Consider the following 26519-nt stretch of genomic DNA (forward strand, 5'->3'; position numbering starts at 1 on the left):
GGACCTGAGGAGAAGGAGACCCGATCTCCGTCGAGGCTATCGAGGAGGCACTCTAGGCCTACCTCGGTAGCCTCGTCGAGATCTACGTATAGCCTTTCGGATGCTGATCTGGACCGGATGATGAGAAGGTTCATCCAGGCCCAGATGCAGATGGGAGTGCTCTTGCCTCCCCCCCCCTCTGGGGAGCTCAACCCCTTTTCAAACCGATTGCTCCTTCTCCGACCCGCTACCGGGTTCGGAGCAGTTGAGCCGAGCAGCCGGGCGGGGTGGGTCGGCGCCGATAGTACTGGTACCGGATCCGACCCTGCCCTCGAGTGCATCGGATCCGACCTCGGAGCCTGGATCCGAGCCTCGGATCCGGGGATCAGTGCTCCTTCGGCACCGCCTGTGTCGGAGCGCACTGTCCTTCGGATCCGGCGCCAGCGCCGGCTCGATCCACTCTTCGGATCCGAGGGGAGCTGATTGTCGGATCCTTTGGTCGAGGTCGGCTCCCCTTCGGCGTTTGATGTAGTGGAGAGGGCCCTGTTGAGGGTCTCGGACCCCGGCACTTGTTTCGGCTCCGTCCCGCGCTCCCTCTGCACTGGGTCAGGCTTCCACCATCCGGCCCTTGGGACAGCCCGCTTCTGTGCCCCAAGCTGCTCCCCTGGAACAGGTTGCTGCTTGCGAGGAGTCCTCTGACAGCCCCCCAGAGGATGTTCCTCGCAAGCATACGTGCAAAAGGAGGCACATTGACTCCCCCCGAGTCTCTCACGGAAGACACGGACTTGGAGGAAGGGGAAGGCTCCCCACGGTCACCCCCCGAGGATGTCTCATTTGGAGACATCATGGAAATGCTCCGTATAAGGGGTGGTCTGTCCCCAAGTCTTCCTCGGACGAGTCCGTGTTCTTGGAGGCATTTGAAGCGGGCCCGTCTACCTCTTGGGTGTCCCCTCCTGCCGACCCCCTGGTGGACCTCATTACCACCAGGGCGTGGAAGGAACCGGACACCATGGAGCCAATCCCTAAGAGGCCCGATAGGATCCTCAGCCCACCGTCCGACCGTGCCCATTGGAGTAAGGGGCCTCCGGTAGATGCCATGTTGATGGCGGCGGCCACCAAGAGGGAACTTGCTCAGGAGAGTCCCTCAGTCCATCCCCCGAGCAAAGAGTCTCAGATGATGGACCGCTTGGGGAAGCGGATGTTTAGTTCAGCGACCTTCTCGGTAAGGGCGCTGAACTACCTGGCACACGTCATTAGGATGCAGCGAGATCTCATTAAAGAATATGCTGCATCTCCCCCAGAGTCCATGTCGGAGGAGGACAAAATGCTGCACTCCACCCGCATGGCCACTCTTAGATCAGTTACTAATACCTCTATGCGGCTACTCTCCCATGCTACGGAAGGCGCCGCTAGAGCCGCAGGGGCAGGTCTAGTCACTAGACGTCAGGCCTGGCTCCATCACTGCGATTTATCTGAGCCCTTCAAAGCGTCATTTGCGAACGCCCCCTTTGATGGTTCTGCCCTCTTTGGCAAAACCATTCGCGACACTTTGACCCAGAGCGAGAAGGACGGGAAGACGCTGTCTGCCGTCGGAATCCGCTTCTCTGCACCCCAGAGGCCCTACTCTAGGAACCAAAAGGGTCAGAAGAAGATGTGGTTCCGGAAGTCGCAGAAATCCCAGCCTGCTCCGGACAACCAGTCCTTCCGAGGCAGAGGAGGACAGGGAGGACGCCGCCCTAGAGGCAGAGGGGCTCCCAGGAACTTCGGGTCCAGAGAACCTTTCTCGGAACGGCCCGCGCAGCAACCCTGAGGGGTTGCCCGGCTGCTCCACTCTGGAGGCAGTCGGGGGACGCTTTTCGGGGCACCTAGCGGCATGGGAGTCCATAACATCAGACCGCTGGGTTCTCCAGATCATATCCAGAGGATACCGCATCCCTTTTCGTCACTTACCAAAGTTGAAGTCCCTCCCAGACGTTCCACCCGGTCAACGGGAAGCTGCTTTGGCAGAAATTGGCCATCTGCTAAAGAAAAGAGCCATCCAGCCCGTCCCCCCAGACCAGATCGGATCAGGTTTCTACTCCAGGTTCTTTTTAGTGCCAAAAAGGACGGGGGAACTAAGACCAATTTTAGACCTTTCTCTCTTGAACCTGGCAGTCCCCAAGGAAAAATTCCGAATGGTCACTCTGCAATCTATTCTCCCCCTTCTGAGAGAAAATCACTGGATGTGTTCTATAGACCTCAAAGATGCGTACTGCCACATCCTGATGGACAGGCGCTCCAGGAGGTTCCTCCGCTTCTGGCTGGGAGACAGTCACTACCAGTTCCGGGTCCTTCCCTTTGGTCTCACCACAGCCCCCAGGGTGTTCACCAAAGTATTAGCAGTGGTAGCGGCCCACCTGAGGCTTCAGGGGGTGCAGGTCTTCCCCTACCTGGACGACTGGCTTCTTACCGCCCCAACAAGGCATCTACTACTATTGGCGCGCGACTCCTTTCTCCATCTTGCTCCCTTTCTGGGCATTACAATAAATACAAAGAAATCCAACCTGGCACCCACACAGCTCTTAGATTTTATAGGGGCCAGGTTAGACACAAGGAGTTTAAAAGCCTTCCTCACTGCGGACAGAGTTCAAAATCTGCAGCTCCAGGTGCGGGCCATTCTCCACTCAAGTTCTGTTCCGGCGGAGTTGGTCCTGAGGGCTCTAGGGTCCATGGCGTCTGCTATAGCACTTCTTCCTCTTGCCAGGCTCAATATGCATCCTCCAGTGGACTCTCTTAGTACAATGGTCATACCTTGCTCTCCCTATGCATCATCCCATTGCGATCAGCAAGGCTTGCAAGCGGTCCCTCCTGTGGTGGCTTCACTCCCCAGATCTCCACGGAGGCTGCCCATTTTGTGCTTCTCCCCCTCTCGCCACGGTGACCACGGACGCCTCCCGCCTCGGGTGGGGGCATTTTATGGCCGGACCGTCCAAGGCACGTGGAGCGATTCAGAGACCTTACTGCATATCAACGTTCTAGAGATGAGAGCAGTGCTCTTAGCGTTGCTAGCACTTCAGGACTTTCTTCCCTTGGGAACAATTGCGATTCAATCGGACAACATGTCTGTTGTCTGGTACATCAACAAGCAAGGGGGAACAAGGTCTTACCCTCTTTGTCGAGAAGCCATGAGAGTTTGGGAATGGGCAATCTCCACCAACCGCTTTCTAATAGCAACGCACATTCCGGGTCGGTCCAACATCCTGGCGGACAAGCTCAGTCGCACCATTCTGACCCCTTACGAGTGGTCTCTCAATTTTCAAGTAGCGGAACGCATATTCGCACGGTGGGGAACTCCTTCATGCGATCTTTTGCCTCTCCCTCAAACACCAAGTGCGACAGTTTTTCGGCTCTGATACCCTCCAGGAGGTTCTCCAAGAGGCGCTCTGGTGCATGCTTGGCCACCCGGTCTTCTGTCGCTTATCCACCCTTGCCTCTGATGCTCCAAGTTCTTCAGAAAGCCTCTCGGGTGGGTTGCAGAATGATTCTCATTGCTCCGTTTTGGCCTCGACAGATCTGGTTCCCCTTTCTAAGGTCTCACTCGGTGAATCCTCCTTGGACTCTAGATCCCATTCCGGATCTGATATCCCACCCATCCTGCATATCTCCTCCGAACCTGGACAACCTGAAGCTGACCGCTTGGCTGCTCCAGTTCCACTCTTGATCAGGACTCCCGGTATTTCGTCACCTGTTAAGGCAATCCTGGTGGCAGCTCATAAACCGTCCACTAGGAAAGTCTACCGCAGCAAGTGGAAACGGTTTTCTTTGTGGGCGGAGCGGCAAGGCCTGAATCCTTCACGGTTCCTCTCCCTTTAGTGCTTGACTTTCTAACCACTCTTTTTAACGATGGTGCCAGCAGTTCCACAGTCAAAGTACAACTGGCGGCAATTTCTCATTATCACATTGGTCATGACTCTAGTCCACTCATGTCAGCCAAGTTGTGTAAAATTTTCCTTAAAGGTACTTTCCTTCTCAGGCCCCCTGTAAAACAAGCGGTTCCTCCTTGGGACCTCTCATTAGTTCTCCAGGCCTTGACCGCCCTTGAACCAGCGGCTCACGGTGGATCTCAAATTCTTGTCTTTCAAGACAGCCTTTTTAGTAGCCATTACATCGGCCAAGAGAGTTTCAGAGCTCCAAGCATTATCAGCTAAACCTCCTTACTTGGTATTTCATCCGGACCGTGTTTACCTCAGGACCAACCCGTCCTTTCTTCCTAAAGTAGCTTCTGAAGCAAACATTAATCAGTCCGTTAACCTCCCTGTTTTCTTTCCTAAATATGAAAACAAAGGTGAATACAAGCTTCACTCCTTAGATGTTCACAGGCAACTTAGATTTTATCTAAACAGAACGGCTGGTCATAGGCAATCCGACCAGTTGTTTATTTCCTTTGCTAAATTTAATTTGGGCAAGCCAATTTCTAAAGTCTCTCTGTCTCGCTGGATTTCACAGTGTATCTTATTGGCTTATCAAGCTTCAGGAAGGCCCGCACCGGAGGGTGTACACGCCCATTCAACCCGGTCAGTATCTACCTCGGCAGCCTTTAAGGCTAGGATTCCTCTAGATGATATTTGTGCAGCAGCCACGTGGGCTTCATCTCTTACTTTTATTTCCCACTATAAGTTGGATCTTGCATCTAGGGGTAGAGCATCCTTTGGCTCCGCGGTGCTCCGGAATATCCTTCCATGATGGCGCCCAAGATTCAGGTAGCTGGGGACTCTGTCCCACAGGTTGCAGACAAATGAATCTCCTACTTCAGATTTAGAAGTTATGTACTCACCATAACGTTCCATCTGAGTAGGTGTATTCATTTGTCTGCAACCATCCCGCCCTCCTATCCCCCTGGCCTTTCAGTTTCCTGCATATTATGGGTTACCCTTTTCAGGGTGTTCTTGCTGTTGGCAAACTCGATCTGAGGTCATGAGGGTAGAGCAGGGTATTATGGGTGAGGGGAGGAGCTGAGAGCTTGGATCCATAGCTGGTAAACCATGCCGGTTCGGATCCGATATCGGATCCATAACCCACAGGTTGCAGACAAATGAATACACCTACTCAGATGGAACGTTATGGTGAGTACATAACTTCTAATTATCATGGGAGATTAGCCTAATGGTCAAGGTGTTTACCTTACAAACACAAGGTGCAGGGTTTGATTCTCACATGGGGTAACTGGCTAGGCTTAAAGTGGCCTGCAAAGGCAAGTAGCCTAGTACTAACCTATGAACCTATGATCTGACTCTTCGGATCCACCTTCCTCGGCTCCAACTGTTTCAAAACCTTCAATGCCGAAGCCTGTATTGGCACAGACCCTGCCTCTGGTACTGGTCATAGATCTTACTACACCTGTTTTGACTTCGGCACCTGTAGCTACTTCGGCTCAGGGCACACCTTCAACTTCAGTTTCCATTTTGGAATCTACTATTTCTGCTCCGAGTGCCACTTCAGCACCGAGCGTTGTACCAACCACACTGGATCTGATCCCTTTGCTTCCTGTCTCAAAACTAGAAACTTCAGTGCCGGCAGACCTTGCACCATGGACCCAATACTCTCCCTCAGTAGACCCATTTCTGGGCCAAGCATATAGCCCATTTCTCAAACGCCCTGACTCCCCATTTGGAGTATCCACTAGATCCACCAGGAGCCTTTTGGAATACGACGTGGTGCGTCTTGTAGACCAGCTGTTGGTAGCTAGGGGGATTACATTACTCTCTAAAATCCATCCACCTGCTGAACTTGGGTTGCTTTATCCACGGACTCTATCTTACACTCCTCCTTCGACCGTCTCAGTTCTGAAGCCTTCTGCTCCGACATCCTTCTTGGAACCCCCCCACCTCTGTGCCTACGGTGCACCTTACTCCCGCTCTGAGTTTGTCCCTTTGGTCTTCGGTTCCCGCCGAACCGGTCCTTCCTCAATCTTTGGATTAGGGGATGGGGTGCATTGGCCTAGGGTACAGTGCCGACTTTCTCCTCGGATCCCTCCTCAGTGCCGATGGCTGCATCTGCACTGATCTTGCTTGAGGCTCTACCCATTGGAGCGGATCTGTCCCAGCAGAGTGTGACCCTGGTTCTGAGGTTGTCTTTCTAGTTTCGGGCTCCCATCCATCTTCGAGTGGGCCTGGCTTTTGCACGATGTGGAGGGCTCTTGCTTCTGGTAGCACTCCTATAATGTCAGAACTCCAGTTTTCACCCCCTGAGGTGCAGCTGTCACAGAACACCCCCCTGGGACACCAGGCTGAGAAGCCACAGGGCACCCCTGTTCAGAGTACCCAGTCTTCTGAGTCCACCTCAGAGACCCCCACTGAAGAGCTCCCTCGAAAGAAGATGTGCAAGAGAAAGCACATGGACTCGCCTGAGGAGTCCTTAATGGAAGACATGCATTACAATGATGAAGGGTCCCCACGGTCACCTCCTGGTGATGTCTCCTTCAGAGACATCCTGGAAATGTTAAAACAGAGAGGTGACTGGAAGCCTTCCAACCCTTCATCTGAGGAGTCTGTGTTCCTGCAGGCTTTTCCTGCCTGACCATCTACCTCTTGGGTGACCCTGCCTGCTGACAAACTCGTCCAACTCATCGTGCAGCACATGTGGAAGAACCCTGATTCCATTGAGGTGATACCCCGGAGACCAGACAAAATTCTGTTCGCCCCTATTGAGAATCCGCACTGGTCCAAAAGGTTACCAATTGATGCTGTGGTGGTGGAGGCAGTGGCCATGAAAAAGGACTTGGCTGAGGAAGGTCCCGCTGTCCACCCGCCCAACAGGGAGTCCCGAGCGATGGACAAACTTGGGAAGTGTTTGTTTTATACCAGGGACCTTTGTTATACGGTCCCTGAATTATTTGGCACATTTTACGAGAGTCCAGAGGGACTTGATCTCTGAACTCTCTGGGGCACTTGCAGGACAGTTGTCTGATGAGGTCAGGGACAAGGTGGCCTCACAGCTAGCAACCCTGGAATCAATGCCCAACTCGTCCATGAGGTTGCTCTCACACGCGACTGAAAGGGTAGCTAGAGCAGCGGGTTCAAGCATTATGAGACATCATGCCTGGATGCACATCTGTGACCTCACGGATCCCTTCAGGTCTTCTTTCTGAATGCTTCCATCGAAGCTTCATCCCTCTTTGCCTCCAAAGTGAAGGATACATTAGCCAGGTGCGTGCAAGATGGAAAAACCCTGTCTGCCGTAGGCCTATGGTTTTCCAACCCTCAATGTACCTTTTCCAGGAATCAGAGGAGTGGGAAAATGTGGCGTAAGAAATCTCAGGGTCTTTTCCATGCCACACGTGGTGATGATACTCCCAGAGGCAGAGAGGGTAACAAGTCTGGAAGACACCCCTATAGAGGCAGAGGTGGGGTCATCGCAACCACAGCTCCAGGGACTCTTTCTCTGGACAGCTTTATCAGCGCTCCTGAGGGGCGGCCCGATTGCTTACCTCTGGAAGCAGTCAGGAGTCATTTCTCTCTGTACCAAGCTGCCTGGCACTCTATCACCACCGATCGTTGGGTGCAGAATATTATCACCAGAGGTTACATCATTCCCTTTTCTTGTCAGCCAAAATTTCCAAGAAAATTTCCCAACGTTCCATTCAGTCAAAGGGAAGAAGCACCTTCAGAGATTATAAAGCTGTCTCAAAAGTGAGTCATCCAACCAGTCTCGCCAGACATGCATGGATCCAGATTTTACTCGAGATTCTTTTTGCTGCCAAAAAAGACAGAGGACTGGAGACCCATTTTGGATCTCTGCAGCTTAAACAAGTCTGTCACCCAAACCAAATTACAGATGGTCACGGTTCAGTCCATCCTTCCCTTTTTAAGAGAAGGCGATTGGATGTGCTCTGCAGATCTCCTGGACGTGTATTACCACATCAAGACAGGCAAACACTCCAGGAGTCTTCTTTGCGTCCGGCTAGGAGCCAGTCATTAACAATTCTGTGCCCTGCCATTTGGTCTCTCTGCAGCCCCCAGAGTGTTCATGAAATGCATGGCAGTGGTAACAGCTCACTTGAGACTAAAAGGATTCCGGGTGTTTCCATGTCTAGACAACTGGCTCCTTACCGCCCCCACCAAGCATCTTCTGGTAACTGCAATACAACATACTCTCTCTCTGTCTCTCTCTGGCAAAATTGTTGGGAATAATGATACATTTGGAGAAATCAAATCTTATCCCTACACAACAAATTGAGTTCATTGGAGCAGTGTTCAATACTCATTCCTGTCTGCTATCACTCCCTCTTCACAGACTCCACCGATTGAGGCTTCAAATCCAAGTGATTCTTTCTCAAACATCAGTCCCTGCAAGAATAATTCTCCAAGCTATGGGTTCTATGGCTCCGTCAATTCCAATAGTGCCTCTAGCAAAGTTACGTATGTGAATTCTGCAATGGCTCCTTCTGTGTTAATGGTTCCTAAACTGTCATCCCCTGGATTACAAGGTTCAAATAGCCAACTTTTGCAAACAGGACCTGCTTTGGTGGATGAGGCCAGCCAAAGAACTTTGGAGCCGACCTTTTCAACCCTCCCAGCCCACAGCCATTGTGACCACGGATGCTTCCCTGATTGGGTAGGGGGACCATTTTCAGGGGAAAGACTGTCCAAGGCACATGGTCCACCTCAGAGGCTTACCTGCATATCAATGTCCTGGAACTGAGGGCCATGTTGTTAGTGTTGCAGGCATTCCATGTGACTCTCCCCTCTGGGACAATTGCAATCCAATTAAACAGTATGTCAGTGGTCTGGTACATCAACAAGAAAGAAGGAATGAAGTCCTACCCCCTTTGTCGAGAAGCCATGAGAATCCAGCAGTGGCAATAGCTTCCAACCACTTTCTGATGGTGCATATCCCAGGGAGCTCCAGCTTGATTGCAGACAAACTGAGCAGATGCATCTTCATGCCCCACGAGTGGTTCCTCAACCCCGAGGTGGTGGCTACAATCTTCAGCCACTGGGGCCAGCCTTGCTGTGATCTTTTCTCCACTCCATCAAACACCAAGTACAGTAGCTACTTCACCCTATTTCCCCTGCAGGAGGAGTCACCGAGGGATGCTCTGATCCGTGATTGACCCACGGGACTTCTCTACACCTATCCTCCCATTCCTCTGATCCCACAATTTCTAAAGAAAGCTCTTCATTTGAGGTGGAAGGTGATCCTCATAGCCCCATTCTGGCTTTGACAAGTTTGGTTCCCCTTTCTTTGGCCTGACCTAGTATTCCCGCAGTAGATTCTGGACCCTCTACCAGATCTGATCAGTCACCCGAAAGGGTTGAGTCACCCGAATTTGTCCACTCTTAAGCTGACAGCTTGGATTCTCCACTTCTGCTAGTCACTAGGCAGGCTAACCTCTCCTCACCTGTTCGAGACATCATTCTGACTTCTCACAAACCATTCACCAGAAGACTATATCAGGATAAATGGGGAAGGTTTTCCATTTGGTCCAAGGATAACATGCTAGACCCATATTCGGCTCCAGTTACTGCAGTGCTTCAATATTTGGCTAAGTTTTTTGATAACTGAGCCTCTCCCTCTACAGTTCATGTACATCTAGCAGCGGCGATTTCCAACTTCCACAATGGTGTAGATGGCACCCCTCTTATTTCGTTACGCCTTTGCAAGGCTTTTCTCAGAGGGACCTCTCATCTCAGGTCTCCTCTTAGACAGCCCGTAGTACCATGGAACCTCATTTTAGTCCTCCAGTATTTGACTCAAAAGCCCTTTGAGCCTGCGGCTAAGTGTGACCTAAAGTTCTTGTCTTGGAAATCTTTGTTCCTGGTAGCCATTACCTCTGCCCGAAGTGTCTCGGAGCTGCAGGCATCATGTATCAAAAGGCCTTACCTGGTCTTTCATAAAGACAGAGTGTCACTTCGAACGAACCCATCCTTTCTTCCCAAAGTTGTTTCTGAATTCTGTATTAATCAGTCCATTGATCTACGAGTGTTCTTTCTGAATTCTGCCTTCACACCTTAGATATACATAGACAATTAAGGTTTTACCTAGACAGGGCCAAATCTATCCGTAAATCTGAACTGCTTTTCATCTCCTTTTCGGGACCCAAAATGGGAGAAGCTGTTTCCAAGGTTACATTATCAAAATGGCTAAGGGACTGCATACGAGTCACTTATTCCCTCTGAAATGAATCCATGCCAAAAGTTAAAGCCCACTCCACTCCATAGATCTATGGCAATTTCTATAGCATTACATTCCAGGGCATCCATGGATGACATCTGCACAGCAGCTACTTGGGCTAAGCCTTATATCTTTATCAGTCATTACAAACTGGACCTGGTCTCCAGGGGGAGAGCTGCCTTCGGCTCAATGGTACTCAGGAATGTTCTTCCATAAGGGCCGCCCATGGACCTCAAGGTAGCTTGGGATTCTATCCCATCAGTGATGAATGGAAAGAAGATGAACAACATCAGATAAAGAAGTTATTTCTTGCCATAACATTCCATCTGTGTTGTTCATCTTCTTTCATTCATCACTTCCCACCCTCCTTCCCCCTCCAAAGGCTCCTCGGGGATGCTTTGGGTCTAAGTGGTGCACTAGGGTACTTGCGTAGAAGTGGCCTTGGCTTTACTTCCTTTCTTAGCAAACTCAATCTGAGGTAACAGAGAGAAGGGCATTCTGGGTAGACACTTAGCTTGAGAAGTTTTTTTGGCTGGTGCAAGCTTGGTAATAGGCCGACTCGGTGTAGAGGGCACAGAACTGAACCCATCAGTGATGAATGAAAGAAGATGAGCAACACAGATGGAACGTTATGGTAAGACATAACTTCTTTTTTCATTTAACTGAAAAACTTTGTTGAGCTAGTTTTGTAATTATATTGAATCTTGCTGTGATAAATATGGTAAATCCTTTGAAGGGATAGTTAGACTACATTCTGCCAGAGCAGCTGGCATTTCTAAATCGTATTTGATAAAAATATCCCTTATTAGATATCAGTGATGCAGCTGCTCAGCAAACTGTTAATGCATTTGTAAAGCATTACAAGTTGGTTTCTCAGTCTCATAATAGAACAGGACAAGCTAGCATTGTTCTGATCTCTCAGGATTTCCAAGGAGCAGTGGTGTGCTCACCATTTGGCATTATCGGCTTTATACTATGTGTGAAAGTAAGATATTACAGTTAAACGAAGCACGCATCTTCTCAAGATATCTTTGAATTAGGTTTATTACAGCAGATAAGTAACCCACTCACCTTCCCCTGCATAGTTCTAGTCATGCGACCTGTTGTATGTAGATCATCAGATTAAAAAAATACTTGGTTGTGTGTGTTTGTTTTTTATAAAGTTCAGAATTTAACTTCAGTCTACATTTTGAGGATGTTGTTTTTTAGCGATGCGTAACTTTCAAGATTAGAGTTAAACTCTCAATAGAAGATCAGAATGGAATCAATGCCTTTTAGTTAAAAAGAAAAAAAAACAATGACGAGATTGTGTCTTAACACATGAGAACGGATAAAGAGTCATATGAGATCTTGGGTACTGCTGTGAAGTATTGGCTCATTGTCAGAGAATGACAAATGTTAATGTATGCTCCACTGTTATTCTTTTAACTGCTGTAGTCACCCCCCCCCCCCACACCGCTCGATGAATTGCTTTTAAGAGGTGAGTGCCACAGACAAATTAAATTTTTCTACAGGTCCTTTTGCAACTGGCCACTCACTGTATTGCCTGCCATAATGAAAGGTAGATGATATTAATTCCTTAGGACTGAGGAAGGATTTGAAGACTAAGCTTCAATATCTTAAAAAAGAAAAAAAAAATATATATATAGATATATATATATATATATATATATATATATATATAAGTATACCCAGGAAGAACGGAGCCAAGAATAATGTTCATTGTATAGCTGATTGCGATTGCAGCTAGAATTCCACGCAATCGCAATCGGCTATACATTGAACATTATTCTTGGCTCCGTTCTTCCTGTGTATACTTATATTTATTTCATTTGTTTCTTGTGGCTAGTTGGGTGATTCAAATTGCATATATATATATATATATATATATATATATATGTATGTTGTATTTTTAATTAGACCCATAGATTTTATATCAGCATTTTTTTCCTTTCTTCCTTAGGCAGGAGTTTCAAAACTCAATGAAGCAAAAGATCTTGTGGATAAACTGAAGAGGAAGGCAGCAGAACAAAGCAGTTTGCTTAAAATAAAACAATCTGAAGCAGATTCTGCGCTTCAAGAAATTACAACATCTATGCAGGTATTTGACTACACTGGCACTTCTGTATTTAGAAATGCACAGGATTCTGTGTAATATGCATGTCAATATGCAACTTGAACTACAAAACACAGTCCTTGAAAGCTAGTTCAGGGTGTCAGTCAATGGGAATTCCATGTAATTGTAAGTAAGATGGCAGTTGTTTGTTTTTTTTTTTCTTTACCAGTTCTTGCTTTACGGTACTTTATGTTGTCATGTAACGATGAACTTGTTTTATTACTGGATATTACCTGTACATTAATACCCTGTTTGAAAATGTTTGTTCTCTAGCAGAGTGTTATTTACATATTCAGCCCATTATCCAAAATTCTTAAACTGTACAGTTCATATAAGACATCCAAGGAATTGGACCACTCTCAGCAACCAGTTTATTAAAATAATGAAACAATGGATGTTAAGCATTTTCATGTTTTTCTAATCAAGGACTTCTGCAGAACTACAAAACTTGGTTTAAAATCCAAATAAATAACCTCATCCTTGTTGCATGTTACCGTCATACCTCTCAGCTGTACAGATTTTCACAGAATGTCTAGATTTTTGCTTAATTTTTGGTTCGTTTTTCACAAAATTTTGGTTTTCTGGCAAATCAGTGGCAAGTCATTAAAGAAGTCAGAAAATAATGGTAGATATTTGTGTTTCAGACTTAATACTCTTCAGAAAATTCATGCTATTACAAAACCTGTTATTCTGTCAACTTTATAAGTTTATAAGAGCGATATTTAAAAGCTGTCCCTATTTTTGGGGCTTTGTCCTCCTATCACTTATGGCTTTGCCCAGATTTCTTGATTTAAGAGTTTGAGAGGCATGGCTACCATTACAGAACATTCATTGGACATAACTAATTGAAAGTCCAATAACATTTACAGTAATCAGTTAACCAATATAAATGTTAATACACAGCTAGATTATGATTTTATATGCCGCAGCTCCAATACACTCGCAAGTGAAAAAGTATCATTCATACCTGGCAGGAAGTTGACATTAAACTTCAGTTGCCACCATAGCTCCCTAACCTCCAAACATTCCTCTCAGGAACCACCCCTGGGACTGCCCTGTATCCTTTCAACTGCATAAAACAAAAATGAATGATCAGGAAATAATAAAATACACCTGGCAAGGACATTGGTGTTATTCTTTTTCAAAATGTCTAAGTTATGTTTGCAAATACATTAACATAGACTTCATTTGTCTTTCCCTATGTAGAAAGGGTCACAGTTTTTACACATTGCAACATAAACCAGACCCTTAGTGCCACAATTGATGTAACATTTAATAACTAAAACTAGATAATGTGCAATAGTAATCTCACACTCTATAAAATTAAGCCACATTGGGCACATATATTGCATTTATAACACCCATGTCAGTTTTTAATTACTAAATCTAGTTTAGATCCTTCCAACATTTTTGATTATTTTTTTAACCTTCCTAAAAATAATTTTTGGGGCATTGAAAAAATATCCCAGTTATTGCTGATAATATCCTGAATAAAGTTACAATCAATACTATACAGTGGATATAAAAGGTGTGCACACCCCTGTTAAAATGCCAGGTTTTTGTGATATAAAAAATGAGACCACAATAAATCATTTCAAAACTTTTCTCACCTTTAATGTGACTTATAACCTGTACAATTCAGTTGAAAAACAAATTTGTTAGGGGAAAAATACAAAAAATAACATACAGTACGCTGGTTGCATAAGTGCACACAGCCTTAAACTAATACTTTTTGTGTGTGCACACCCTTAAGCTAATACTTTTTTTAACCACCTTTTGATTTAATTACATTTTCTTCTTGGGTACACACCTACCATCAACTAAAGAGACTCTGATTAACCCCAAATAAAGTTCAGTTGTCCTTGTAGGATTTTCCTGACATTTACTCATTTGCCTGCTACAGCAAAGGCCATGGTTCGCAGAGACCTCACAAAGCATCAAGGAGATCTCATTGTTGATAGGTATCAGTCAGGAGAAGGGTGCAAAAAATGTCCACAGCATCAGATATACCATGGAACACAGTGAAGACAGTCATCAAAAAGTGGAGAAAATATAGGACAACCGTGATGCTGCAAAGAACTGGACTTCCCTCCAAAATTGATGAAAAGACAAGACGAAAACTGGTCAGGGAGGCTGCCAAGAGACGTACAGCAACACTGAAGGAGCTACAGGAATTTCTGGCAAATACTGGTTGTGTACTACCTGTGACAACAGTCTCCTGTATTCTCCATATGTCTGGGCTGTGGGGTAGGGTTGCAAGACGGAAACCTTTTCTTACACAGAAAAACATCCAGGCCCAGCTGAATTTTGCAAAACAATACATCAAGTCTCCCAAAAGCATGTGGGAAAATGTGTTATGGTCTGATGAAACCAAGGTTGAACTTTCTGGCCACAATTCCAAAAGGTTTGTTTGGTGCAAAAACAACACTTCGCATCACCAAAAGAACACCATCCCCACGGTGAAGCATGGTGGTGGTAGTGTCATGCTTTGGGGTTGCTTTTCTTCATCTGGAACTGGGGCTTTATTCAAGATGGAGGGAATTATGAACAGTTCCTTAACAGTCATTTTTGGACCAAAACCTTCAGGCATCTACTAGAAAGCTGAAGAGGAAGAGGAATTTCACCATTCAACACAATAACCCCAAGCGTAAATCCAAATCAACAAAAGAAAGGCTTCACCAGAAGAAAATTAAAGTTTTGGAAGTGCCCAGCCAGAGCTCAGACTTAAATCCAATGGAAAATGGGGTGACCTGAAGAGGGCTGTGCACAAGAGATGCCCTCACTGTCTGACAGATTTGGAGCGCTTTTGCAAGGAAGAGTGGGCAAATATTGCCAAGTCAAGATGTGCCATGCTGATAGACTCCTACCCAAGAAGACCGAGTGCTGTAATTAAATCAGAAGTGCTTCAACAAAGTATTAGTTTTAGGGTGTGCACACTTATGCAGCCAGCTTATTGTACATTTTTTTTATTTTGTATATTTTCCCCCTAACAGATTTGTTTGTTTTTCAATTGAATTGTATGGGTTATAGGTTGCATTAAAGGTGGGGAAAGTTTTGAAATGATTTATTGTGGTCTCATTTTTATATCACAAAAAACTGGCATTTTAACTGCATGTAATGCATAAAGCTGTATCAAGGCTGGAGTAATCAACTTTCAACCTAACCAGGGAAGATTCCATGTACCCCAAAAATGGTGTATAAAACTCTGAATTCCTTTTATGGACCACTCATCAGCTATTGTATGCAACAGATTGATGGGATAACCTCTCCTCAATAACATATTTTTAACACTTCCAGTTCTTGTAACAACACTGTGCCCTCTGATATCATTCACGCTAAGGGAACCATTTACCCCTTCACCAAAGATTTTTTTCTGAAACTGTGGATGACAACTTAAATGATGTAAACATTTATTGGAATAGGTTGGTTTCCTATACAGGGATGAGGAAAACTTCTGTAATTGATAATATTTCATAATCTTAACAGAGAGCTCCCATCAGAAGTTTGTAACTGATTAATGGGATATTGCTTTCAACCTGTCTTGATAGCTCTGGAACTTGGGTCTTTTTGGTTAGAACCCCCTATGGTTTTGTGAAAGTTTGATATGTTTAGTGAGGTTCATACCAAAGGGGGGCATTGTACTTAATAACTGTTCTGATCAGTGCCGAGTATAAAGGAATGATTATAGCAATAACCGACGCCTGGGTGTGGGTAATGCTGGATTTACCCACGGTTGGCGTGGTTTGGTCCCGAGGGCGAAGCCCGAGGGACCAAACAAAGCCAACCGTGGGTAAATACAGCATTACCCAAACCCAGAAGTGGGTTATTGCTATTATACCATGACATTATTTAAGGAAAGAAACTATTACTTTTCTTAAATAATAGCATAGTATAATGCCTGTTTACTGCCATTCTGCAGATGTCTGGCATCCGCGGCATTTCTGATGTACTGCGCGCCTGCGCAGTACATCAGAGCTGTGGGCAAAAGCAACGGAGAAAGCAAGATCTCCGTTGCTTTTTTTTTACTGTTTTCGCTATGTTAAATGAGTTTAACATAGCGAGACAGTTTTAAAATAAGCAACGGAGATGTCCGTTGCTTATTTTAAAGCTGTCTCGCTATGTTAAACCCATTTAACATAGCGAAACAGTAAAAAAATCAACGGAGATCTTGCTTTCTCCATTGCTTTTTTTTTTAAAACCTGTCTCGCTATGTTAAATGGGTTTAGCATAGCGAGACAGCTTCAAAATAAGCAACGGAGATCTCCGTTGCTTATTTTAAAGGTGCCTCGCTATGTTAAACCCATTTAACATAGTGAGACAGTAGAGTTATACTAATGGAAAAAAGTCCGGGCGACCGGACCTTTTTCCATTAGTATAACTCGATTTACAGTGTGCACGCTGGCCAATCAGCGTGCACGTTTTGGGGGGGTCATGGTATAATATATTTTTAGATCTTGAAGATATTCCTTTTGCATTTAATTATGCTAAAATAAAAGGATTTCCTGGCAGCCATTGTCCCATGATGATCAAAAGAGAAGGAATTATGAACATGTTCCGTAGTTCCTCACTATGTCTTTATTTTGTAGTGTTGTGTTGTCTGTATTGTATGATGATGGGAGAGATCATCTGCCAAAACTGACAATACTACAGTTTTCATCATTTAGTTTGAGCCAATTTTTAGTTCACCATGAATTTACCGGGGAGAGTTCATGCAGGATGTTTTGAATGTCATTGTATGATTTATCAGTTGGAGATCTCTGTCTCTTTTTTTTGGGGAGATCTGAAAAATATATGCCAAAAAGCAAAGGTCCTAGCACTGAGACTTGAGGAGATACCCCTGGTCACATTTGTACATTCTTATGAGGCTCTTGCAACTAGCACTGTGTAGGCTCTGTTTTTCAGCCAGTTTGTTGCCCAACTTCAAATGTGGCATCATTTGCCTTAAGCTATACTCTTTTTCCTTCTTTTAAAAACCTGTATGTAGCATGAAGAAATTAAAAGAATTTCAAATTAAGTGGTGTTCTCTTTCATAGGTAGCATCATCTTAAACCATGGCCACTCCTTCCAGACAGAATTTTTTTAAACACCTTTATTAAATCAATACTTAAGAAACAAGCCAGTATACATTAACAGAAAAGAAAACAAAATATATTAACATTTTTTTTCGTTGCCATACATTATGCATCACATATCTTTTTTTTGTAATTATAATCAGTCCAACATTACATAATTTGCTGAATTTCTGCATTCCCTTAAACTTCACTCCTCCTCCTGAACATTAGTCTACATGTGCTGTTCCCACAATTTCCATTTGTTTCTGTGTAATGTGCTACTTTCCTTTTCTAAAGATCCCTTTTCCTGTTCTCTTCTCTATTTTAATATTCAGAACTTCAAATTAATTTGGGTTAGATGTTGATTTCCATTTTCTAGTATTTACTTTTTTGGCAGCTGGCAGCCAACAGAATTAAACTTAATAAACCCTTACTATGTCTTGGCAAGTCCATGTCCCTGCTAAAAAAAAAAAAAAAAAAAAAATCATATCCTTAGTTACAGGCATTTGCTCACACAATATTTTTGACAGAGTACTTAGTAGTGAATTTTAAAAATCTCTCAACTCATTATATTCAAAAAACGTGTTCCCGGTTATCTTTCTTCCTCCATCACAGCTGTAACACTTGGCGTCTTCCTAAAGAAAAATTATTTGAAGTCTGCTTCAAGTATAAAAATACTTAAGCAAGCTCTTCCAAGCAAAGATCATAAACCTTCTGGAGCTTGTTTTTGTTGCATACTTTGGAGCTGTGCTGATGTCCATCCATAGTTCTCTTCTAAAGTGCTTTTCCGGTCTGTCTTTCCTATATTTTCTAACCTCCTGTGATTGATTATTGTAGTTATCATGCAATATTTTATATGCTCTTCTAATTATCCCCTTTTTAACGGTTTATTTTCTAGATTCAACTAAAAACTCCACCGAAGCAGGTCTTTCACTTAAGATTCCCCTTTCCTTTTTTCTTTGCCTATACTCTGATATCAGTCCTTGTTAGAGAAGATAGTCTCTAGCCTACAGTATAAACCTCATCCCACTCTGTTACCTTTCCCTTTCTAGTTATTTGATCCCAATATTTAGTTCCTTTGCCAGTTTTCTCCAGTAAATCCCAGCCCCCTTTTGCTTATTTTCTGTACCCCTACTTGCAGTTATCCGTACTGGCAAAATCTCTTTTCTCCATTCCTGTGCTGTTTTAGTTCTTAGAATGCTTTCAACTACTTTATGAATATTATATTCTGCATTGTTTTTGTTCTAAATCACACTCTCTCTTAATTTCTTAAACTCCCACCACTTCATCGTCCTCTCCTTCCATTTTGAATTATAACCTTCCACTTGTATTATGTACATGAGCCTCAACAGTGCAGCTCTAAAATATCCCTTCAAATCAGGTAATCGTAAACCACCTTGTTCTATTGGAAAGCTCAACCTATCCAACTTGACTCTTGCCGTCTTCCCCTCCCAGATAAATTTAGTCCCATCTTTATTAATTATTGTCCACAACTTCTCTGGTTGATAAAAATATGCCTGACCTGTATATAAAATTAAAGTAACTAAAAGCCTTTTCACTGCTTGTATTTTACTTTTCATATCCATAAACAGTAGCTACCAGTTTCTCACTTTTGTATTGTCTGTTGTTTAGTCTCTTCCCACATATCCTTAGCTGTTGTAAAGGAATCGTTTTTAATTCATGCTTATAAATGCTTTAATCATTTTTTATTTTTAACAGATATTTTTATTAAATTATAATGTATGGCATAGGTAGTCTTATATTTATATAAATGAAAATAAACCATACCAACACAGCCTCATTTGCAAACATTATACAATACAAACCATGCAGACACAACAGTAGCTGCAACATTATACATCATTTATAATATATCCAGTCATACATAACTCATTCACATCCTGCCTTCTTTTACACCTCGGTCCTCCTCTGCATGAATTGATAACAAAATTCCCATTTTTTTTCTATGTAATTTGCTCCTACCCTTCTTCTAAAGATCCCAAATCCAGTTGTTTTATCTATGTTCTATCTTCACTACTTCTTGTAACATTGGTTTAGACTTTGATTTCCATTTCCTAGTAATTGCTTTTTTGGCAGCCACCATTATTAGACTCAGGAATGCCTTACTATGTGTAGGAAATTCTGATTGTGTATCATAGCTCAAAAAAGATCATTTCCTTAGCTGCACCAATATTCTTACCCAGTTTTTCTGACAGAGCAGTCTGAAGGGAATCTTTAAAGTGTGCCAACTCATTTCACTTCCAGAAAATATGTTGCCAATTACCTCTTTTCTTTCCCACCACACCTCCAAAATTTGCTGTCTACCTGTGGAAAGATTATTTGGAGTCTACTTCTGGTATAAAAATACCATGTAAACAGTTCCAAGCAAAGTTCCTAAATCCTTTAGACTTGGTTGCATATTTGAGAGACATATATATATCCCCTATTGTTTCTTTGTGAATTGCTTATCCAAGCTCTCCTCCCGCTTTTTTCTAAGCTCCTCTTATTAAATTGATGCTTATCGTTATCATGCAATATTTTATATGCTTTACCTAATTATTCCTTTCTTAACTGTAGCTTCTGTTCTAAATTCTATTAAAAACTGTACCAGTGATGGTTTTTCATTTAGGACCTCCCTATTTCTTTCTCTTTGCTTATACACTGATATTGATAGGGAAAGAATCTCTAACCTGCAGTCCAAATAAGTTCTTGGAGACTTCCCATTCTGTTACCTCTCCCTCTCTAGTTATTTGCTACCAGTACCTTGGTTCCTTTGACAATTTTCTCCAATAAATTCCAGCCCCCTATTGCCTGTATCCTGATTGCAGTCATCCCTGTCATCAGAATCTCCTTTCTCCATTTCCATATTGGCTTAGATCTTGGAATACTTTCTGCAACTTTATGAATATAGAATTCTGTATGATTGTTATTCTCCTTAAAAGTCTGCATCCAAAATCCCAGTCTCTCCTTGTTTCTTGAGCTTCCCCCCTATTTCATCATCATCCCTTTTCACTTTGAAATATAGTTTTCTGTTTGTGCTATGCATAGGAACCTTAAATGTGTTGTTCTGAAATACCTCTTCAAATAAGGTAATCCCAGTCTGCCTTATTCTGCTGGAAAATAAGCTTATCCCACTTGACTCTTGCCATCTTCCCCTCCCAGATAAATTCCTTCATCTGTTTATTAATTACCATACACAACCTCTATTGATAAAAGTATGCCTGACCTTGTGTATAAGACTAAAGGGATGAAAACATTTTAATGTATCTTTTGTCGATAGCCATATAACAGAGCTTCCATTTTCTTAGTTTTTGTATTATCTTTTGTTTAGTCTCTTTCCACATATCCTTATCTGCCACACCAGAATAATTTTTAATACATACTCCTAAATCTCTCATTATCATGTCCCCATAAATATTCATATTGCTGAACCAGTTTGTGTGTGGGTACATAATTTACAGCTATTGCCATTATTTTAGCTTCATTAAATTTGTATCCCAAAAAGATTTGAATCTCTCTCAAAATGTTACACAACACTGTAATGTCCCTTTCTGGTTTTGTCAGGTATAAAATAATATCATCTGCAAACAGAGCCAGCTTTTCTTGACTACCATACTAATTATATCCTCGAAATTTCTGAGCCCCTTATTTTCTTTGCGAGTGGATCTAAATATAATACAAATAAAGGGAAAAGCAAACTCTGCTCAAGCAGAAATTATCAGAGGGGAACCCATCCACTTTTATTTTCACCTTTGATCCCTCATATATCCATCTAATCAACCTTATCATTTTATCAGGAAATGCAAATCCTTCCATTGCCCTGCTCATAAATACCCAGCTCACTCTGCCAGATGTTTTCTCTGCATTAAGATCCATCAACAACAGTGATATTTTCTTACATTTTGCTTCCGTCTGGATCATCAGTGTTCTGCTAATGTTGTCGAATGTTTGCCTCCCCTCCACCAAATCACATTGATCCATATCTATCAATTTTGCCATTAGTTTAGCCATTATACACATAAACACTTCATAATCATGGTTTAGTATTGAAATGGGCCTCTATGAACCTGGATCTGATGGATCTTTACCATCTTTAGGTATTACAGTTACCACCGCTTTCTTCCCAGATGTTGGTACTACTCTTAAAATATTATTAAACAAAATCTTCCAGATCTTTATCAGATTTTCCTTCCCAGCTTTCAAACATCTACAGGAATACAATCTATTCCTGGGGACTTTCCTGCAGACTGGTTGTACATCTGTAGATCTGTTATCTTATCTCCTCCTGTAACTGCTAACACTTGAGCTTTGCCCATCTTAAGAATATTTAATTCTTCCATAAACATTTCCATTTTCCATCATATTCCATACTAGTTAGCTCATTTTACACTCAATTCCCATAATCCTTTATTACTGTTCTTTATTTATTAACTTCCAAAGTAAACACAACTTTATCGGTATATTTACTTACTTCATGCCTAGTACCTTGGTTCAGCAATGTATTGAACTTGGTCTTATCATATTTCTGCTTAGTTGCTTGCCATGCTACGTGAAAATTTCCATATATGTATTGTATTGTATTTCCATCCATTCTGTATATTCCTTTATTGCATGTTATGTAATTACTTCAGAAGTATGTATACTTAAAATGTGATGTGTGTTTATCTTTGCTCCTTAAACGTTTTTGGGTGCTTTTCTCCTTGGGTCTATGCTGAAAAAGGGCTTCTAAGAACCCAGACAGACTAACCCAGTTAGCAAATGTAAAAATAAATAAAAATAAAATCAATACATTTTCTTGATTTCCATATTTCTCTGTTTTAACCAGCCTTTCATAGAATTTCCAAAATATTTCTAATACTTCCACAGGATTTCTGCTGAGGCGACCCCTAACTGGGAAAACCCGAAAGACAACCACCATTTCCACAGGATCACTTGTTATCTTTCTTGTTGTAGGATCCCTAAGCTTGGCAACAGCCTTTTCTACTTTCTGTTCCGAGTCATTGTGCTAAAAGTTTTTGTGATCTAGAGTTCTTATAAAAAAAAACAGTTCCTTAACAGCAGTCTTTCTAAACTCATGCACATTATCGAGGCAATCCCTTATTTTCTGTTTAGCATTCTGCAGTTGCTCCTTTTCTTCTGAGAGATTCCCCCTATTTTGCAATACTTTCACATTTGTCAGTCCCTCTAAGTAATTATTGTTACTTCTTAACCATATCCCCCCTTTTTTTATTTCCACCCTATTTTTAAACATTTTAACCTTATCCTACTCCCTGTCTATATTTTCGTAAGAAATTTCTGTCTTCTCTAATAGCTCCTGAATAATTTCCACTATCCATTCCTTAAATTCCTCCTTTTCAACAGATAGATGGGGAAAGCATCATTGTCTCATTTTATTTCATTACCATGTGTTTTTATTTTTATGTTTTTATTATTGGGGCATGCTGTGAAATAGTTATTGGGTGTGTATCAAAACTTTGAATTAAATGCACATGTTCCTGTTAAATGTAAACTGTCTAGCCTAGCCCAATTTTTGTATCTTGGAGAATAATATGTAAATTCAGCTCGAACTCCTAGTACTCAATTCACATATTCCATGCCAAATATTTTCATAAATTTATTAAAAAATCTACCCTGCTTTGTTATAGTTTACTTTCTGCCCCCGACACACAACTTCATAATAATACACAAAACTATATACATCTTCAAATATTGAAGTTTTATGCCCTAATAAGAGCAAATGTTCTAAACTGATAGCCACACTCTTAGACTTGAGTTAACCTAAAAGAAAGGTTATTTGTGCTAAGATGCATGGTGTAGCCTGTGTTTCAGCTAAATGCTGTCTGGCTTTGTCTTATCTTTATAGCTCTTACAGCTGAGTAAACACTTGACTACTTTCAGAGAATATTATCTCTTAGCTGTTTCTCTTTATAAGATCATCTCCTAGAGGCACAAGGACCAGATAAAATGTTGCTGCTAAGCATACATTTATTTGCTAGGAAAAAAAAAGCATTTTCATATTCAGTATTCTTTTTCATTTACCTGCTTTCTTTTAAAATGTGTTACTAGATCAAGCTTAAGGGCCTTAATCCAGTCATTCCATTATGTAAGAATGAGAAAAAGCACACCAATTTTTCTTTTGGCATGCTCTTTTAACCAGACTTTTGTTCTTTTTTACTTTATATTGCAGTACTTGCATTTGTTAAAGCTGAACAAGATGGAAGAATGGAGAAAGAAAAAGGGGGAAAAACACTTGTTTACATTAGTATCCCTATTACACTTAAACATAAATGAGAAAACTTTACTTTATAGCATGCAAAGAAAATTAGAAACTATAAAAATAGTACCATTAAGAAAAAAATGTTTTATTAGTTTACTTTCTTTCTCCTCTTGCCCTCTCCTAAGTATTTTTCCAAACAGTAAAGACAGTAAGTGGGGCATATGATTTATAGTCTCTGACATGTTTAACAAAGTCCAAAAGAGTCCAACATTTCCTGATTTTCTTGTTCTGGCATGTTTCACAGATATAATTATTCTTTTGTAATCCCACATTTGTCAGTTTGCAAGTTACTGGTTTTATTCCTGTTCATCACCATTTCCCAGGTCCTGTCTCTGCTTCATTTCCAACATAGTCTTGATTCTTCTAGTCAACTGTTGTGCTTTTTTTTTTCCTTTTCTCAAGCATTTTCCTTTGAAACATTGGGAAAGGTTTTACTGGCACAGGCTCTCTGTGGTCTTTATTACCAGAAGAACAAGAAGCAGAATCTCCTTCTGTTTCACAGCTCACTTTTTGTGGGCAAACTTTTGTATCTCCTACTTTTCATGTACTTCATCAAAAATGATTTTGTCCGTCCAGGGGAAAATATTTTGAAGATAGCTGGGTAGAGCAGTTTGAATCTCACACCTGCTTTTCAACATTTCCTGAGTAGTGGAATACATTCACTCCTGATGTTCATCGTGCATACAGCTGCAGTAATCACATATGGGTTCTCTGCCGTCAGGCGGTCCCTCGGTCGGCCGAATTCCAAAGTCTTGGTCCGGCGTCGGTTGTTGTCGTCTTCTTCCCTGACGTCAGTGCGACAGGGGTATATAAATCACAGCCGACGCCATATTCTTCAGTCTTTTTTTGCCGTGCGGTGCCCGAAGCAGAAGCAGTTCGCAAGTGCAGGTCGGCCAGCTCCTGAATTTACAACAGAATCGGAAACTGAAGTCTTCATTAAAGCTAAGTACAACGTTGGGGAAACTTTTCTTGCCTCAGACCGATGTCAGACAAAGTTAACAATTGTATTTCTTGTGGGAAGCAAATACTGCATAAGGATTTCCATTCCCTCTGCATACCTTGTTTAGGCCGAGACCACGACGTCTCGGGCTGTCGCTTTTGCGCTACCTTCAATAAACGCACTATTAAGCGTCGGGCGGAGTTCGCCCAACATTATTTTGGTAAAGCCTTTAATTATAAAATGTTGTCGGATACTCCAACTACCGTTTTGTCCAAAAAATGAAAGGACAAGGACCGACACACGAGGTCCGCGGTCTCCACCGATACTATGCCAAAACCGGCTACACGTGGTCCGGTTCTCAGCGAGACACCTATGCAGTCCCTGACTACCGACGACACTTCCTTGGCGGTGTCTTATGTACACGAGACCGCTGGTACCTCGGCCCTTACTCAGACTACAACCACCGAATCCACAGTGAGTGTTGAGCCTCCTAATGTGGACAGGTCCACTTCTACCCAAGGTGCATTTAGGCCCTCTTCTTCCTTTTCCATTAAGGCCTTCACTAAGTCCAAATCAGCCATGCATCCCAAGAGGCCTGTTGCCCAGGGCCCATCCCCAGGCTCCATGCCAAAAAAGCAGATGCTTAAAATGGCTGAGGATTTAATTTCCTATATCAGGGGTTCCCAACCCCCTCCAGACAAGAGACCCAGAGTGGAGGAAGACTCTCCCTCTTCTGAACAGGGCTCCATTTTCTCAGAACATTCGGATGTGGAGGAACACTCGTATTCCCCTTATGAAGATTCTGATGCAGAACAGTCCATTCCTTCTGTCTCTCCCCCTGAGGATTTTTCTTTTGGGGAGACCTTGCACACCTTGAGGGAACACTTCCATTGGGAAGGCCAAGACTTTTCTGATTCCAAGAAAAGGCTTAGGGAATTTCTTTTGTTACCTCAACACAGGCCTCTGGCTATACCCCTGTCCTGGACATTCTTGATGATGTTTACTCGGAGGCTTGTCTTCACTCAGATTCCCTGCCTCCTGCACCAGTCAAACCTGATAGGTACTACAGAGTCCCTAACTCTCACCAATTTCTTTTCAAAAGCCATAATGCTGACCCTGATACCATTTCTCAAGGCCCCAAGGGAATGAAGGCCTCTACTGCCAAGAATCCACTACCTTCCAAGAGAGAATCTAGATCCTTAGAAAGGTGGGGGAAAAAGGTATACACCTCAGCCACCCTAGCCATGAGGGCCTTAAATTGTCAGTTCCATATGCTTAAATACCAACAGTTTCTGCTATCACAATTAAGAAACAAAATGTCTCAACCTGAACAACCAAATTTGAAGGAATTGCAGGATATGATGCATAGTGCAGAACAAGTGGGTAAACACACCTTACAATGTGGTTATGATGCCTTAGAGGCCTCAAGTAGAGCTGCTGCTACAGGAGCAGTCATTCGTAGACATGCCTGGCTTAGGGAACAAAACTTGCCTGATCATGTTAAAGCTAAACTACTAGATGCTCCTTTACAAAAGGATGTGCTATTTGGTACTAATGCTGAGGAGATACTACAGAAAATGGAAGAAAAAGCTAAATCTATGCAAGCTGTCAAGGCTTTTCTACAGGTACAGCCACCTCGTTTTAGCAGAAATTGGCCTTCAAAAAATTGGTCCTTTCCAGCCACAGACAAGCCCCAGAGAGGTAGATACAGGCGCTCAAGGGGCAGAGGGCAATCTCAAGGATCATATAGAGGCAGACAATGGCAAACTCAAGCACCAAGAGGTGGCGAAGACAGTGCACAACAATACAGAAAGCAAACCCAATGACTTCCTCCTTTTCATGCCAAGCAAATCTCAGCTGGCAGCTCACTTGGGAGGAAAGCTGGCACTATTTTCAGGAAATTGGCACATTATCACAACAGACAAATGGATCCTGGACATAATAAACAGAGGCTACAGATTTCATTTTCACACTCTTCCAAAAATGAGAGGCATGCCAAACCTG

At 42.9% G+C, this 26519-nt stretch overlaps 1 protein-coding gene across 2 annotated transcripts in view; it reads left to right on the forward strand.

Annotated features, from left to right (window-relative positions):
- The window catches only part of DYNC2H1 (dynein cytoplasmic 2 heavy chain 1), a 6555988-nt gene that overhangs the window by 3887566 nt on the left and 2641903 nt on the right, over positions 1 to 26519 (forward strand). For both annotated transcript variants that reach the window (XM_044072582.1, XM_044072581.1), the window contains one exon: positions 12095 to 12232. In XM_044072582.1, the coding sequence (XP_043928517.1) occupies positions 12095 to 12232 (138 nt within the window). The remainder of the gene's footprint in view (positions 1 to 12094; positions 12233 to 26519) is intronic.

The sequence above is a fragment of the Protopterus annectens genome, chromosome 5.part0 (genome assembly GCF_019279795.1).
Source record: "Protopterus annectens isolate FY-2018-M chromosome 5.part0, PAN1.0, whole genome shotgun sequence".
Taxonomy (NCBI): Eukaryota; Metazoa; Chordata; order Ceratodontiformes; family Protopteridae; genus Protopterus; species Protopterus annectens.